Below are 18,468 nucleotides of genomic sequence, written 5' to 3'. Positions count from 1 at the left end.
TGGAGAAGAAGCCTTGCAAGCATGAAGCATTTCATGAAACGGGCTTCAATATATCACGTGTCTGGATCACATATTTTCCTGGCTGCATGGGGGTGCACACTGGTTAACTCGTAAGAGTGTTCACGATGTTTCCCATTCATTGTCCGCTTTATCTGCCGGCCAACCCTATCTTGAGGCTCAAGCTGATGCATGCTGCTTTTAGAGAAATTGCGGCTGCGAGCTTGCTTTCTGAGAGCCCGCTTTTGATAATACAGAATGAGCTCAACAGATTGAACGCCAGAACAACTAGTTGTTGAGGATTTCAGATAGAGAATCTTCAAAGCCCAATTCAGTTTTTGACGTTAATAAACTGCTGAAAGTTGTTGGTTGTTACGTTCATATGGTGCCCAAGCATTGCGGTAACAACTTCTTTACTTGGAGTGCATAGCGAGGGCGTACTCCACATAAACTGGTGGCTTTTTGCTGCATTTTCCAAAACTGGTTTAATGTTCATTTGAGATTTTGAACTTTTGCGTTCCTTATTAGATGTTCTGGCCTGTTTCCTTCTTCTACAGCTTGGTTCAACATCTAAATAGTGAACACAACTTGAGCATTTTGCTTGGTGTTCTAGATTGTACGCCCTTGGTGCAAAAGAAGTTAACTTGAAGACTGCTTCCACCTTATTGAAAAAAATCACTTGAAGCAGCCATAGCCACAAATAACACGCATGACATGATTATGAAAATCGTAATATTGTCTTTTTTAGATAAAGGGTGTCTCACCTTACATGCACCAAGATTTAGAACTATGTAAATGTCATGTAGTTAGATAGAACCAGGATAATGTCGTTTGCCGTCACTTGGAGATACTGTATATTTTTTGCATTCTGCCTAATTACATATTTACTCTTAATTAGTTTATAAAACTGTCAAATATAACAATGAGATGGAAAATGTAAAAGAGCAAATTGTGAAACAACATGAAAACCTCACGATAGAGGTTTCTGTTCCACATTGCGTACTACATAAAAGTCTTTTTCCAAGAAAGAAGCCCACAAGTACACGTAAACTCCCTTGAGCATCCTGACAAGCGGCAATCTTTTGTCGCAAAGCTACGAATACAACAATGGTGGCGAGGGGGGCACAATAATTCTATCTTTTCCGGATGACTTGAATCAGTATTGTGGAATGCTGTTTGTTTCTTTCACTCATTGTTACCAACGTTCACTTTGGTTGTGGCAACAAGTATAGTTAGTTAGGTTGTGGCAATAAGTATAGGCGTCTGTACTAAAGAAAGACCAGCTAACGGTTTGCCGGGAGTTAAGGTCCATTTAGACCATTAAATTTTGAGCTTATGCCGTGGCTATTAGTTCTGAATGAATGCCCTCCCAGGAGAACTGCCCATAAAATTTTCTTCCATCGTAATAACGATAAAGCTTTGAAAAGCATTTGAACTTAATACTTGTCTAAAAATGACCCATTTCCATGGTCAAGAGGGACGAAGGTTTCACAGAAAGGCAGATATTTGAAGCCACCAAGAGTGGCGTGAATATAAACAGCGCTTAACGTTTCGCAACCTTGCACCTTGTTATCATATTGCCCATCCCATTTTTTCACAAGCTGATCTTTACTCTTTTGTGGTCATACCCAATTTAATTTTGTCCTTATTTTTTAATACTTGGTCAATATCTTTTTTCTTCGTTGGCTTTCAACAATATGTGTATTCATATTGTGCCTTCATTTACCCGTTAACACGGATCTTAACCGCATGCATCTCCATACAAAATTTAAAATGTGTTTCCCTTAATTTTTCTCTGGTTTTTTCCAAGTGTGCAAACTGTTTATCTCAATTCCTTTTTTGACTTTTGGGAAGGCTAAGTCTCCTGGATAAATGATTGCTTACATGTGCACATCCTTTTCTGTTTTGGTCATCCCTGCTCTTTACAAGAACTTACAGAAGTGCCCTACCCGCTCCATCAAGATCACCACTGCTAAGCACACCCTTCCTGCCTTCATTTTAACGCCTTGGCTTCTCTTGACCTAATAAATGCACCAGCATCTCCTCCCCCAAAGAGAGTAGGGGCTAGCGAGCTATGCACAAAGAATACTGCCAAGGAAAAGATTTGCGACCCTGATGACAAGCGGCTTTGTTGAAATGTCGGCTACAGCAGCATCCCTTGTTCCAACAATGTTGGTCTACGTAGATGTTTTCCTAAAACAGAAGTTACTGCTTTGTCGTGTTCAGTGATTATCTTTTTTTTTTGTCGCTTCCTTTGGGATGTTCATCCTTGCAAGCCGTTTGAGGTCAAGAACGACTTTCACCAGGAAAAAGTGCAAGACGAGTGATTGAAGAAAATAAATTATTAAAGAAATTTAGGACAGAAATTTTCCACCTTTTCGTATATATGATATGCAATGAATTCATATCACAAAGTTCAAGAAGTTTTATCTTTTCAAACCGCTATGTCTGTGTGCTGGCAAGACAATTTTCTAAGTGGCGACCTGCTGCTTTGACCGTGACCTGCCTTCATGGCATTTGCATAGAAGAGCATGTATTATCGTGGAAGAAAGTACCCTGGAAGTACGAGCGTCGACCGAATTGTTACGCAGTTTGGTCGACCGTAATGTTTCAAGACCGCTGGAAAGTGTGGGTCGCGTATGCACATTCGGAACGCAGATGTTAGCGCGGCTGATCCCAGCAGATATCGCACCAATAAAATTCGGTCGACGCTAGCGCGTCCTCGGCAATTTCGTCCCCAATGGTACATTCTCGAAGCAATGGATACGCTCTCTTAGACGAAATACTGGAAGCACATTGACTTTACCGGATATAGTACAGATTCAGCATGCAGAGTATTTCGTTTTCTAAATACATGAAGCCCCTGTATTTCAACGGTTGTAGTATAGACACAGCATACAGCGTGTTCCGTTATGTGAATACGGGAAGCACCTGTACTTTAACGTTTATACAGTGCAGATTCAGCATACAGAGTCTTCCGTTTTCTGGATGCGAAAGCGGTTGTATTTTGTATTATGGTCTCTCTTTTACGGCTGTCCGTTCAACGGAAATTACCCTTCTTTATTTACGGAAAAGTATTTGATAACACATTACCAGCAGATTTGCAGCAAAGTGAGGAAAGTTTTTTTTACAGTGTAGTGTTACGTAGATGGTGTGTGAGATTCTACCGAAATAGGGATCGGTCCATTCTCCAAATGAACAAATCTCAACTCTGCGTCGCCAGAGTAAGACAACACAGTCATCTTAACTTCGCCGTCGCCGAAAAACTCTTGGCGCCATTTCGCTCACCTTGCGAGCAGAACTCCTCGCGGTAGAAAAACATGCCGGTCTATTTCCTTGTGCTTACGATTTGCGTAAGCACAAGCAATGTGAGACGGCCTGATACGTGCAAACTGCTTCGAATAACAAGGAGTACCGTAGTACATGAGATCCACAAAATTATTTCTTGGCGCGTGGGCCTCATTTCAATTATATTCACAGCGTGTGTGCTGGTAATAATTAGGACTAAAGTCAGGCCTATAATCTTCTCTATCCTTGGTGCACCTTTTAATGTAGTTTTATAATTAACTGTCAGCTATTGCGGGACCCAAGATGACATGTTAGATAGACCTATCTTGATTACTACAGGAGTGGTGCTTTCTTTTTCTACGTCACCTTCTGAATCAACAAGATAGAGCAGGCATTTTACTGTGCTTCCGCATGACACTGATATGACACGCGTAAGAAATTCTAAAATTTAAAGCCACTGAAAAGAAGAGGAAAAAAAATTAATTGTTTTCTACGCAGAATAATAAGCTCCTCGATCGCGGAACGGACAAGCGACAGGTGCAAACGCTGGAGCGTCTACTGCACTGTATGTAAGAAATTATTGTGCTCATGCCTAACGGCACAAATAATCGGCCGGCTTGAAATTGACGTCGCAACCTTTCTGGCCGATCAGCTAGAGCAAAATATTCACAATGAAGAAGACAAAAGAAGTTTCGCAATTTCCTCTTACAGCAACATGCTTAAACGCTGGTATGCACAACCCGCTGTTAGCATCTGTCAAAAACACACCCGTTAAAACGCCCTGTCGTATTCGTATAAAAGGGGCTAGCGTATCGTTCGGGTCACAAGCACACGGCACCAGGTCGAAGCAAAATGCGGCAAGTAAATACCTTTGTCTTAGCGTGTATCTGCACCTTTTGGTTCACATCGCCGCCTGTTTTCGGTGATTCCAATACGGAGACACAAGATGACGTCTCAGATATCATGAAGGCACGTATTATTCCTGTTTTACTTTGTTTCTTTGTAATCTTTTCGTAAGCTCGCTTTTTCAAAGGGATAGCTTTCATTGGTTATCACGCCACCCCCCCCCCCGCCCTCCTCTATTTGGCGTTTCCTATGTATATATGTTTCTGTCTGCCTGTTTATGTGCTCTTGGTAGACCTCGACGCATACCTATATACTCAGGGTACCCTAGCTAACTTAAGCCAGAGTTTAAAAATATGCAAATGTCACATAGCTGCACAGAACAAAGGTAATGTTTGCCGTCAATCAATCGCAACTCTGGCGCTATTCCCTTAGAAGGTATATATGGTTAAGAGATGCCTATGAGACGGCATGAAGTGTTTCTGTTTTAGCTAGTGATTTAGTGGTAATTAAGTATAACTGGCTTGGGCTTCCTAGCACTTGTCTGCAGCCAAAAAATGAGTGGAACGTAATAGCACTCAAAGATGCCTAACTGCTTCTCACGTTTCCCAGTAAATGCAGCGTATGCAACCGTAATGTTTCCTGCGAAACGCTGGCCGCGAACGCTGTGCACGAAAGCCGGCTTTCTGGTAGAAACGCGGCCTCTTGCGTGAGGCGTGATGCGGCCTAGGTGAGCGCAATCTGGAGGCGTTGCAAGGAACTGGGCGCCGCTCCACGGCACCCGAGATACTCACGCGCCAGCGCGCGCAAATGATGGACGCAGCCACCGGTCGATGTGTTGGAGAAACACCGGAAAAGTGGTTTCTTTGGCCGTTCGCGTAACAGTATTATGCTTTCTTGTATTGTCAAATTACAATCCCACGCTATTACCTCTCTAGATTGTGTTGAAGTCGTACTTTACGATTTTCCTACGTATTTTAAGTTGAGGAATTCAAATAATTCAGTGGTTTCCTTCCGCCACATGGAGGGACTGGATATGGGTGGTTGGAAAATCTTTTTGCCGAAATGACGTCCAACGCTGGACGCCGACACGGGACACTGACGCCGACGCCGGATTTTTTCCGATACGACCTGACGCATCAAGGAACCCGGGCATCAATCCAATTATTTTCTTTTTCAATAAAATACATACACGCGTTAAACACGCTCGTCTTTCATGAAGTCGCCACACACTGCCCGTACTGCGTCCAATTAAGTCATTGCGACGCTAAAATATACAGATGGGTGGCAAAGGCAGCAGGTGAAAGTGGAAACGAAGCTAGAGATAGGAATTATACGTCTTTTTAGCGTCGTATTTGACCGTATGAAGACTGTCCTCAATAAGACTTGCCGTAATTTACTTTTATGTGGGAAAGTGAAGTGCACAGATGTTATTTGTGGGGGTATTTTCTTCGATCACAATAAAGCGTTATTCTACGCAAGTGTAATTACTGGATATACACACATAAGTTTCTCTTGCTATATTAAAGTAAATCGGATATCTGCGGTTGGACAATTTACTACGTTGCTAAGGACCTCTTCAAAGAAACAAAGTATTAGGGATGGAAGTAAGACCTTCAGTTTTGCTTTTTCTAACCTAAGGGACATTTGTTGCCCCTTAATTCTTCGCACACTGTTCGCAAGGTATGATCGTACGATGGTTACCATTTTTCACTTATATATTTATTTGCTATGATTTCCATGCCATTGTACTATTCTACAGGTTTTTGAGAAGCACCCCAACGGCGTTGCCATATTTGGCACTAACAAATGATGGAGATCTCGATTGTCTAACCGCTGTCCGAACGAAATTTGATAATGACGGACCAACTGGTTATTACGTCTGGGTTCTCAAGGGTGTGAAAGGCCATGTGAAGTGAGTTATAAATATTTACCCACAGAAGACTGAGTGAACGCTCAAGCAGACAATTGACAGAATGGTCAATCTAAAAATTTTCAGTCTTAGCATGACTGTTCGGCAATACGCCTTGATCGACTTACAGTCAACAGTGCTGCAACCTCTAGACATTTAGGATTCACTGGAATAAATATACCGACCATCATGGTAATTTGGCTTAGCTTAGATGACCTAGTAAGCAATGAAATAGAGTAAAAGGAATTCTAAATGTTCCAGAAGTACGAGATTGTGGAAGCCACATGAACTTTCCCTGGTTTTTTCTATACTTGTATATCATAAATGCAGGTAGGACAGGCAATCGAAGTCGTTAGATAAGCTTGCTGCTGTTTTTAACAATGATAGTTAAGAAATCAAGAATTATAGAAACCTGGCCTTATGCTGAACAGGGGTGACAAATACTAAGCACTTTTCGGCCTTGTCGATTTACGCAGAAATATTTAGATAACAGATGGAGTTGTTATTGCAGATGCCCTAACGTTGCCTTGTGTTAAACTTCTGACGTCGAAATCACAAAGCTATTCGTAAGTTAGTGCTCTCTGCCATTGACTGGCTGTTTTCACTATTGACATGTACAGCATAAGGATCGGTTGATTTTTCTTATCAGCAAGTACAGCGTATTAGCTTTTCTGGTACTAATACCAGGCACTGGTCCTGGTTAGCAGACTCGCAGATCGACGGTCCGACAGTTGGGGAGGGGTGGGGGAGGATACTTTTCCTTATTTATCTTACAAAAAAAAAAGCAATTAGAGTAACCCTTAATGTTCCGCCCACTTCGCGTACACGAGAACACTGGCAACCACTGGGCCTTCTTAACATATATAAGTTTATAACACTTCGGCAGGCAATAGAGGCTCATTGCTTGATCCACTACAAACCTAACCTTAGCTTTTGTTCAGTTGCATGGCCCGATGTTGTTTATGAACTCTGTTATGTCTCTCGCAAAACCCCTGAGGTTAGAACAAACTATGGGCTATGGAACAAACACTACTTTCGTTAGACCGGTTTTGGAGTACGCTAACACAGTTTGGTTTCCCCACTCAGTAACTAACAGAACAAAACGGGAAAAAGTACAGCGAAAAGCGCTGCGGTTTATTTACAAGTGTAAGCGCACAGATTCACCCACCAAAATTGCGGCTATATCCGGTTTAGCGACGCTCTCATCAAGAGCGAAGCAAGCACCGCTCAAATTTTTATTTAACTTGATTCACAACTATTATAAGATAGACCTAACAAAACACATATGTTTTTCGCAGTCAGGATCATCGAGTCATAAACATACACACGCTTTAACAGAATATTCATGCCATAATGACACATTCATGTACTCTTATTTCCCCCTCGTGATAAGGGAATGGAATCGCCTCGATCCTTCAGTAATTTCTGCAGACTCATTATCTAAGTTAATATCACGGTTAGAATCCATATCAAACAATCAGTAACGCAGTCTTATTCACATATTATGCTTTGAAACTATTGTAAGCCATGCTGATTATCGTGAAGGTGTTTACTGTTATTTTTGTTCCCGTTTGCTGTCCTTTTCATGATGTATTCGCTGTATTGCTGCACATGTATCCTAGAAATGTATCTACATTTGTTGTTTTTTTATGTATTCTTACCTTGCTCCTTTAGGTTCCTTGTTTGGCTTATTGACACGGAATTTGTATGTGCAAGTTTGTTACCATGTATTTCATTCCTATATGTGTACCTGCTATGGTCCCTGATGGGACTGGCAGAATCGAAAATAAATAAGTGCGGTCATAATGAAACACGGAGCACTATGGGGATAAAATAGGTACAAGGTGCGCCGGGATATGGGGAAAGGTGTAATGTTCCCACGACTTACATTTAGAAATGCGGTTGTTTGCTTATAGTCAGGGGTACAAGAAGGACTTCACGGCAAACAAACGTCAATGGGACACCTCGCAGTGTGCGCTCACAGGAAGAATAAAATGAAGCTGTGCAGGGTGACATAGGCTGGAGAAGTCTAAGAGGGAAGCTTACTGTAATATCGACTATGAAGAACGACTAAGCAATATGGCTGAAATTAAATGAGCTGGAAGAGTGATGAGACATTTGTACAGGAAAAACATTGATTCCCAGAGCATTAAAAGATCTAGGAAGCTTACCATAAAGTATGCGACCGGTATGGTGATCACCAAGGCGACAAAGAATGTCAACCGGAAAGTCAGAGAGTCTGTCATAATCTAATGGGTGGCGACAATATAAATTGTACCTGCAATGCGTAACTACTTAGGAGGAGAAAACGAAATCAGGAAAGAAACAATCGATGATAACTCACGTGGAATCTCATTCCTTTTTGAAGAGAGATAAGGAAGCCTTAGACTACACACTTATAAAGTGAAACACAAAGAAGAAACATGTACTGGCTGCAGTAACGCTGGGGAAACGATGAAGCCAGTTTTATTAGAGTGTGAAGATATCTGCGCAGTGGTCGATTTCGGTGCCTCTGGGTTCATTGAAGCTCTTGCGTTCAGCGACAGCAGGGAGAAAGTAAACATATCCGCAAAGAGATTAGTAAGTGGTGACTGCATGACTGGTGGAAGCAGGGAAACGGCAAACAAAGGACGCATACAAAAACAAAGTTCCCAGAAGGCGTTCAGAAAATTTGGGGATGGGATTCTTCATGTTTCTTTCCTTTCCTTTTTTAGCCTAGTTTCAACATTAGGTAATATAATAACAAGATCTAGGTGGCGCAACCCACCGGCCTATTCCAAATGGGACACTCATGGCATCCGTACATCCATCCAATACGCAAGACACGGGCATTTTTGCATTTCGCCCTCATGAAAAGGCGGCCGCCGCGGCCGGGATATGGTTCCGCGACCTGCTTAGCAGCGCCCTACCATTTATCGGCGTTGTTACGCTGTTACTGTGCGCTCCAGTTAAACGGGTACGCGTCTTCCACTGACTAACAAAACCCTGTGCACATAACTTGCGATGGAATAAGGAGGGCGCCCCTCAATTTAGCAGTGAGGGAGCCGTCAAAATAGTGTATAGACTATTGTGACGGCCCCCTCACTGTAGTAGGCGCTGCACAAGAAAGGCGTGCGGGATAATGATGGTGGTTAGCATGGCGCTTACCCGTTACGCAATATGCACCAAAAATCCCTATGTTCGTGGCAAACAATGTCGAACGCATGTACGGGGTTAGTGCTAACAACTATATCACTAGGATAGTGCGGTTTCGGTAGTGGCTTAGCGCGGTCGTTGTTCTCGTTCTCTCGGTTACGCCGATGCTCGAGGCCGGAATAGACCCCAAAAAGCTGCTTTAAGAAATAGTGCGACAAGCTAAGAGAAAAAATAACGGCTTCGTTTTACAAAGTGAACTCACATTTCACGTGATCGTACTTTCTCTCTAGATTTTGCTGTCATTGTTTTTCTAATTATTCTTTTATTGTTTATCGAACTGTTCGTCGAAATATCCATCGTATCTTTTATTCTTAAAGAAGACAACAAAGCTGCGTTTATGTCCGGTGCTGAAGCCATCCGCTCTGCGCCGCGAATTGGCACTGCGCCTGCTGTGCCAGTGACGTAATCTGCACAGCCGCTTGCCTGTTCTTATCTAAGTCATGCATCATCCACTGTTAAAGCTGCAGCACCGACCTCATTCTTGCCGCAGTCCCAACTATAATTGCCTAGCGTCATACATCCGCACCACGAATCTCTATGCGGGAGGGGGGGGAGTGTTTACGCTCAAGTGTAAAAAAAAATTGCCATAATGAGATTTTAGCCCCGCACTCCACAATCACGAACCTGACGCTTTTTCGCAGTGCCATGAAATCAGACTGAAGACAGCATCTCGGCCGACTGCTCTTAATAATATTTGGGGTTTTACGTGCCAAAACCACTTTCTGATTATGAGGCACGCTGTAGTGGAGGACTCCGGAAATTTTGACCACCTGGGGTTCTTTAACGTGCACCTAAATCTAAGCACACGGGTGCTTTCGCCCCCATCGAAATGCGGCCGCCGTGGCCGGGATTCGATCCCGAGACCTCGTGCTCAGCAGCCCAACACCATAGCCACTGAGCAACCACGGCGGGTTCCGACTGCTCTTACCAGTCAGCACAGTGTTATGGCGATAGTGACGGGCCCCCTCGCTATAGTCAGTTCAGGTTTGAGCTGTTGACGCTGCTTTCCCGAGCATCGCGACAAGCCCAACGCCATAGCTCATAAAGGACTTCCATATGACGCGTACTTATCCTCTGCATCATTGCTTGCTTTGGCCGCTACAATACATACAGAACACTACTGTTCTCACAGTCGTTGTGAATTTCAAAATTCTACACTAACTGGCCAGCTCTGTTACTCCACTGCACAAAGATTACTCGGACTGGTTCTCTAGAACACACAGCTGCAATGGTATGGACTCATATCCCAGTGGTGGCCATTGTGGACAGAGGTTCGTTTTTTTTCATACAACCATAGAAAAGCTAGGGACGGCTTAACGAAGACAAATCAAGGTCGCCGACGTCGATGACGATCCCCGTTTTCTTGCAACTTGAGATGGTGCTCGCCTCCTCCGCTGTCTCCACCAGAAAGCTCGGCTTCGTGCATAGCGTTTGCCGCCAGAGTTTCCCGCCAAACATTACAGTTACATTGCTGCAGTTGCCAGCAAGCATGAGAAGCAGTATGGTATGTGTCCATGCTAACGCATTTTACTCTTGAAGGCGAAGCTCGTGTGACCAAATTTTTCTTCTAGCTTGGCACCATCCTTATCGACCAGTGCACAATATGGAGTGATGTGGTGTGGTGCGGTGTGGTGTGGTAGGGGGTGCCGTTGCGAACATGTGCTACACCTATTGTGAGAATGCGGCTAGTATCATCTGCAACCACTTTGTTTTGCTGTTTACCATTTCACACTTATATCTACTCTCGATTACTGGAGCAATTTGTTTAGTTTTGTTATTGCATTTAAACAAACAGTAAGGTGCCTACCTTGAGATGCAGGCTGACATCCTTCGTGAATTTGAGGGAAGTCTACGACTTGTCAGTGTCGTCGCGGAGAAGCGACGACGAGAGTTGCACTTTGGTGGAACGCTGCTTTTTCCCAGCATCGTTCCCAGCGACGTGCGACTCCCACCCCGGTTGACGGAGTCACTGCTTCTGAGGAACGCAGGATGCGTCGTCATGGCGGTGTTTAGAAGGCATGCTCAAGGAGAAGCGTGCATGTATCTCTATGGAGTGCTCTCCAGGTCCATCGACGCTCCATCGTCATCCTACACACTTTTTACCACGTTGCCCGCCTCCTCAGCTTCTATCATCGATGTTTCCACTGAAACAGCGAAAACATTAGCTTGCGTCTGCACGCGGTGACTCTGTTACTCACTCGACGCGATGCTTTCTTCCTTCGCATTTGTTAACGTACTCGCTGGTACTGCTCAACCTTACTTGAATCATTTGCAGACGCTGGCTTTTGTCAATGGCTAGCCTTTAGCACCACTTGAATTAGTTGTGTTTCTTTCTGTCTCTGCATCTAAGGTCGCGTTCGTAGCAGCCTGTGCCGCTTCATCTTCGGTCATTATCAGCGCTGTTTTCTGGCATTCCTCGAAGAGCGGTCCGGCATAGCACCTCTTATATTCCGCGTCTTCATGCCCGCAAGCAGGGTACTCGTTACACCTGGGCACTTTTCAATCACGCCTGATGCGTCCTGTATAACAGTGCAAACAAATGAGTGCCCGGCCGTGCACAAGGATGAGTACTGTGCCATTTGCGACGCGAATTTGGTGTGGGATGCGTTCGAGGTTTCCCCCTCACGTTGAACGAGCCGCAGAACACGCGTTGTGGAGCCAGTGTTGTAGAAACCGCCAATTTTCCACTTGTCACTAAAGAGCCCGTTCATGACCCCGTATCCTGCGAAAGCCCGTCTCACTGTGTCATCACTACCGTTGAAAGCGCGCTAATGCACTTTCAGCCACTCTTCCTGTCTCTGTGGGTCAATGACGACACTGGTCCTACCTTTGACAAGGGCTTGGTTTCTAGCAACTTATTTGTCGCTTCTTCATTGCGAAAATTTAAAGCCACACGTGCAACATCTGGCGAGCTCTTATGTCGCCAACGTGCTCAGTAATGCCAGCGTCCTTCATTGCTTGACTAAACTCCTCAATTCTGTACTGGCGTCGTCTACTTCACTATGTAGAGCGGCCATAGACTCCAGTGCTTCTCCAGTGGGCATGGGTGGCAGAATGATCCTGTAGCCCTTGGACACGTCATAGAGCAAATATCCTCGGCCAGCCTCGGCCGTTGTAGCTATGCTGCGTCAGCATGCGCGGTGATCAGAAGTAGAAACCACTCCGCTACGCCAAACGTGGTTATCCACATACATTTTAAAGCGAAGCTAGTATTGGCAAAAAGTTTCGGTTGCGGTCAGTTCAAGCAAAATCCAGTTGCTCCAGAGCAGCCGCGGGAGAATCCAGAGCAGCTGCGGGAAAAGGCAGGTTGATGAGTTGGCCGCTGTGGCGGTGCCGGAGCGTCAGTCATTAGCAAGGATTCCCACTGCATAGGCGCGCGCTCACGCCACGCGTGCAAACAATCAAAGCCGTTTCGCTTCCGTCTTGGAGGGAAAGGGAACGAAAGGGTTTTGCGCACGCTGCCCGGCGGCCTCGTTGCCGTTCAGTTCATTCTCAGGAAACGGATGGGAAGGCCACGCATTGTGCGTTCCCCCGAGGAACTGGCAGCAGTCGACGAGCGGCGTCGAGAACTCGCCCTTGAAAGGGCTTGCTATTGATGCACCGATCCCTCCGTAAATGCCTAAAAAAATTCTGTGGTTTAACTCTTTTAAACCTATCTATCACAAACGAAAGATCTGTTTGATTTGGCTTTGCAAAGACTATACATAAGGTGTTTCATAGGCTAGACCCCAGTCTTTCACATTTTCACTTTCACGCATTCACAGCTTTATGCTGCCGAAAGGGTTGTCTTGAAGTAGTGGTAAAATCTGGCTGTCGCTGTCGAGCTTGCCGCCAGCTGAAGGGTGTGGCTCATAAAACGTTCGTTGTGGATGCCGTTGCTTCAATCCACGGCTTCGTCTCCTTCTCCCAGTTGTAGTTCATGTTGCTGAATAACGGCGGTGGTTGCAGTTGTTTAGTTCTTGGCCCACATCCGTGCTTGGTAAGCTTCTCTATAACGTGCTCATCTGGCGTGTCTTTGCTCCTGCGTTTCGGCAGACAATATTGCCTTTACTTGAGATTTCGTAGCCGGCTGTGTAGCTATATCTATTGGATGATTGGATTCAACCTGTCGCTTCAGCTGAAGCGCACGCATAGTCGGCCTAACAGACGAACCATCCATGGCAATACTGAACGACCAAGCGCAGCCGAAGCATACGTTAAAGGCACGTTTATAGACCGACGTGATCGGCACACAGGCAAGCGCCGATCGACGCCAAGCGCGCCGGAGCGCGTTGGCCGCATCCGGTTACGTTGGCTGATTCAGTGTGTCGAACCATCAGTCGAACTATAGACACTGTCCCGGTCAACGTGACGCAACGTATGTGCGCGCTTATGTTACCTCGGACTATAGTTAGTCCTTTAATCCTCACCTAGTCAGGTGGTACCGCAGAGGTGAGGCTCCAAGCGAGCACAGCTGCGACTCCTCTCCGCAGCGGATCACATGGCGCGACGTCACACCTGCCACACTTGCGCTGGGGTGGCTCAAGGTCATTCCGACACGATGAATGACCATGAGTGACATGGCGTATATAAGATACATCACTCTAATGCAGTCTGACGTAGCGTGAACACGCGCGCACGTTACGTCGTGTTGCCGAGAACTGCGTCTATAGTTCCACGGATGGTTCCACGCGCTGGCGCCGCCACTATAACTGGACGCGGCCATAGCGCTGCGAAGCGCCCGGCGTCAAATGACGGTAGGGGTGGTTAAAACCTTTTTTCGAGGAGAAGGCTAAAAGTAAGGAAAAATAAAAACAGTGTTGTGGGCGGCCATCAGACTGCCAGTTGTAGCGTCCAGGCCATGCGTAGTCGCGACGTCCTCAGCGCAGTTCACCAGCCAAAGTTGGAGATCCGGCTCAGTGCTGCACAAAGCAGCCTCCCACTGCTGTGGACTGGTTAGGTGCCAAGAGGCAGGGGCAAGTGTGCCGCACAGGAGAATTAAGAGGTGAGCATAATCGGCGCGGGAGCCGTCACATAAGTGGCAGGCCGGCGAGTGCTTCCCAGGGTGGAGGAGGGCAAGACTTGCGGGAGTAAGACAGTTGTGGGCCTGACGGTGGCACCACAAGTGTTGGCGTTGGTGGTGCTTGGAAAGAGATTTGTGTGGAGAGGGCAAGATGAAACGAGGGAGGCGATAGTGCAAAATGATACCGCGGTACTCGGTCAATCGAGTCTCGAGCGATGGAATTGGCCGCCTCGTTGCCAGGATGAACCACGTGAGCTGCACCCAGATGATTTGGATGGAGCGAGAGGGAATGGTATCGGCACTCAAGATTCCTATGGCCGGGTGTGCCAACCATCCAGCCGCATCGTTGTAGACCGCAGATTTGGAGTCACTGAAAATGTACTTCGCGGATGTTTGAGTGATGCCAAGGGCAATAGCGGCCTACTCGGCCTCGACAGAGGTCGAATGTAGACCAAGGCAGTAAGAGTGGGTCGGAGACAATTTCCAGCGACTGCTAGGGCATGTACTGGATAGCGGTGGCACAGCGCGGCATCCACATAAACTACGGCGGCCTACCGTTCGTACTGACGCCAGAGCGCGGATGCTCGCGCTGCTCTACGGGTGGTGTTCTGGATGCATAATTTTAGGGAGGGGCTTAACGGTTAGGAGGGAGGATACATGCGAAAGGATGGGCAGTGATGTAGGAAGAGGAATAAGAGGCGAGCGTTTAAGGGTGGAGAGAAGAGCACGACCTGAGCAGGTGCGGGAGACACGGAGGAGCTGGGCTGTGCGATGGGTCTCCGTCAGCTCAGTAAGGGCGTTGTGGACGCGCATCGACAGTAACCGAATCATCGAAGAAGATGTGGGAAGAAACACGGCTGACTTATACGGCTGGCGAATGAGGCTGTTGACTTTGTCTGCCTCGGTACGAGAAAGGAAGAGATACGGAAGAGAATAAATGGAGCGGCTGAGAACAAAGACGTGGGCCAGGCAGCGCAGGTTGTATTCGCGCATGCCGTGGTAACGGTTTCCAATGCGGTGTATGAGGCGGATGATGTAGTGTGCAGTGTTTGTGAGCGGAGTGACGAGGTTGGTGTGCTTGCCATTGGACTGAAGAAAGAGTCCACAGATGCGGAGGGTCGAGCCGAGAGGAAGGGGTATTCCTTCAAGGGAGGCGGTGAGTGGAGAACGCGACAGAGGGGCCATCCACCCAGGCAGACGGAGCAAAAGATCCCATTTCTTCGGGGAGCAGCTCAGACCGATAGCCCGGCCGTGACTCGCCACCGCGTCCCCACCTGCATGTACAGTGGTCTGTCTCCATATCGCTAAGATTGCCGGTGGTCACCCAGAAGGTGATATCATGGGCGTAGAAAGCATGAGAATCGCTGCGATTGCGCGTAGAGCACGTGCCAGCGGAAAGAGGGTAATGTTCAAAAGAGTTGACAAGAGGAAGCCTTGTGGGTTACCCTTTTTGCCAAAGGACAAAGAAGGAGGAGAATGTGGGCCGTATGACATTTCGCTTGTGTGATAGCCGAAGAAAGCTGTGACGTAAGCATGGACACAAGGTCCGACACCGAGGGACGAGAGAGTGTCCAGAATGGCGGTGTAGCGTACATTGCCGAATGCTTTGGTAAGGTCCAGTGGCAGAATAGTTCAAGTGTGCTTTGTGCTGGGAGGGATGGAGGACATCCTCGGAAAGCTGAAGCATCACATCCTGGGTGGGTAACTGAGGATGAAAACCGAACACAGAGTCCGGATACAAGTCATGATCATTTAGATAGGTCTGGGGGTGGGCCAGGATGACCTGCTCAAACCGCTTACCGAGATAGGAGGTGAGAGAGATGGGGCGGAGGTGTTAGAGGGAATAGGTTAGCCGGATTTGGGGATGAATAAGACACGTGCATGGATCCAGGGGGAAGAAAGAGTGCCAGCCTGCTAATGTGTATGGAGAAGGTCAGCAAAGGCTTTAAAGAAGGGAGTATTTAGATTGGGGAGTGCTTCGTTAGTGATGCGGTCTGTCGCGGGGGCCGAGGTGGTGCGGAGTGTGAGTAGCGCTGCATGAACCTCGCCAACGGAGATGTCCACTTTAAGATCGGTGTTGCTGGAGCCGAGAAGGAGGGAAGAGAAGTACGGAAGACGGTGCAGAGGTAGTGGTCCCGAAAGCCCGCCAGCAAGTCAATATCGGTGAGTAGGGATCAGTGAAGGAGATGAGAGATATCCTTGAGCTTTGAAACTTTGATGTGAGCAGGGTCTAGCAGCTCCCTGAGAAGCGACCACGTGTCGCAGAGGTCCAGGTTGCCTGCCATGCGGTCGTAGGCCTGGCCCCAGTGCTGCCTAAAGGTGGAGTAGTGCTCCTCCATGTCCAACTTGTACCGGCCCAAACGGAGGCGCAGGCGGCGATTGCATTTCTGAGCCTGCCGCCGGTGGTGGAGAGCGTGATAACCCTCCCAACGGTGCAGCTGACGGATGTCTGCCGCACTGGAGTGCGTGCTGCAGGGAGTGTGAATGTGGCAGTATCGACGCCCACCAAAAGGGTCTCAATCCAGACAGAGAGATCGGTGATATGAGCAGAAAAGGAAATAGAGAGATGAGTGGAGCGGAAGCTGCCCCAGTCAACTATCTGGGTTAGGACGTGAGTGACGTGAGCAATGGACGTGAGTGGGAATGTGATGCAGATGACGTAGTTATCGCTATTGAAGAAGACCCCGTTTTAGCCAGGCAGGATTTGCGACATTTTTGGCGAGGGTAAGTTCCGAATTGGCGTCTCGTTGAACACTGGATCCGATCGTGGTGGGGCAAGCGGAGTCATTAAGGACCGAAAGGCTCTCGTTGTGGATGAAAGTACAGAGTGATTAGCCCTCTCGGGTGTTCTGGGGGTAGCCTCAGCTGGTATGGAGATAATTCAAGTCGCCTAGAACGACCAGGGCGTTGCGGCCTGCCCAGGAGAGCGCTCTGAAGAGGACGAGATGGAGAAGAGCTGAAGGAGCTTTGGGAGGGCTGTACACATTAAGAACAAAGAAGTCGTCTCAGTGCGACGGCGAGGAAGGATATCGAGGAGGAGATGGGCACAGTCTGAAACTTCCAACTATTGCAGCACAGCCGCAAGGTTGCGTTCACCAGCGTGGCAACATTTATGTGTGCCTCGAAATGAGGATAAAAGGAGATGCAGTCGAGCAGTTTCACTAGAGCTAGGGGTTCCTGGAGTGCTAGGATGGAGGGAAGAGTGTTCTGGAGGTGAAGATGGAGGGTGTTCTGTTTGCAGCGGAACCCCCCATGTTCCACTGCCAAAGATTAAGGGGCGTGCGGTGTCTGGTAATGACAGATTGCGGGGTCACCCGACAGAGGTGGTGAAGGTCCCGGAGTGAGTGCGACGGGGACCGAGATGCGCAGCGAGAGTGACCTCTGTCGCGCTTTGGCGGGCCTCTAGGGCGGCGATCCTGGTGTCTAGGGTGTTGAGGTTGCATACGATGGCGGCCACGCGGGTGTCGATACTGGTGACGCGCTCCTCAAGTCGCGCGAAGCGGACCATGACGCGTTGCTCAAAGGCCTCCGAGAAGGAGGCTGTTCGACGAATGACGTCACGCTCAGGCGCGACGGGCTCGCAGGAAGGTGATCGGCGCTTGTACGGCGGGGGGGGGGCGATTGGGAGAGGAGGCGGGCGATGAAGCAGCCCTGGACCTCGTGTTCATCGGCGACAGCTCCTGAAGTTGGAGCTGGAGTTGGAGGGCTGCGGTTGGGGGGTACGACGTGTGAGGTTGCGACTTCCAGCTTACCGGCGGTGTGGTGGTGGCGGCGGCCGCGGTGGTTGCCTCGAACATAGGCAGAGGCGGGAAGGAGACGCAGCGCTGGCGGCTGGCAGACTGGGCACCAAGGGAGACCGAGAGGCAGCGGGAACAGGAAGGCCAGGAGGTCTTGAGGATGGGCCTTGTGGGTGGCGCTGGGGGGTGAGGCTGGGGTTTCGAGGTGGGCGGGGGTAAAGATGGGCCGTTTCGTGAAGTGAAGCCCTCACGGGCGCGAGCTAGTTATGTGGGCTAACTTGCACGGGATGCAGCAGGGGACGCATGTCGGGTCCTCGACTGCCTTGTGGGCCTGGCGGCAGCGGTGGTAGAAGTCGGACTTGGGCTTAGTTCAGACACCTGCGCGGGGGCCAGGAGCCTAGAGTGTGTGCAGGCCTCGGCTTTCGGGCGGAATGGGTGGCGTCGGTAGATCCCGCAGTTGGAGACGACGGTAGAGTGGAGGGTAGAAGTGCCGA

The 18,468-nt window shown here is 48.0% G+C and overlaps 1 protein-coding gene across 2 annotated transcripts in view; it reads left to right on the top strand.

Annotated features, from left to right (window-relative positions):
* Window positions 1-18,468, top strand: part of LOC142570997 (uncharacterized) — a 79,167-nt gene that overhangs the window by 43,797 nt on the left and 16,902 nt on the right. Inside the window, exon 1 of one of the 2 annotated variants that reach the window (XM_075679292.1) lies at window positions 4,124-4,254. The exons of the other annotated variant lie outside the window; for it this stretch is intronic. Coding sequence (XP_075535407.1) covers window positions 4,138-4,254 — 117 coding nt within the window. The 5' untranslated portion in view covers window positions 4,124-4,137. Of the gene's footprint in view, window positions 1-4,123; window positions 4,255-18,468 lie in introns of those variants that run through there. 2 annotated transcript variants of the gene reach the window in all.

The sequence above is a fragment of the Dermacentor variabilis genome, chromosome 2, assembly GCF_050947875.1.
Source record: "Dermacentor variabilis isolate Ectoservices chromosome 2, ASM5094787v1, whole genome shotgun sequence".
Taxonomy (NCBI): Eukaryota; Metazoa; Arthropoda; class Arachnida; order Ixodida; family Ixodidae; genus Dermacentor; species Dermacentor variabilis.
Note: the sequence above shows the minus strand (reverse complement) of the source record. Positions and strands in the feature narration are given on the sequence as shown.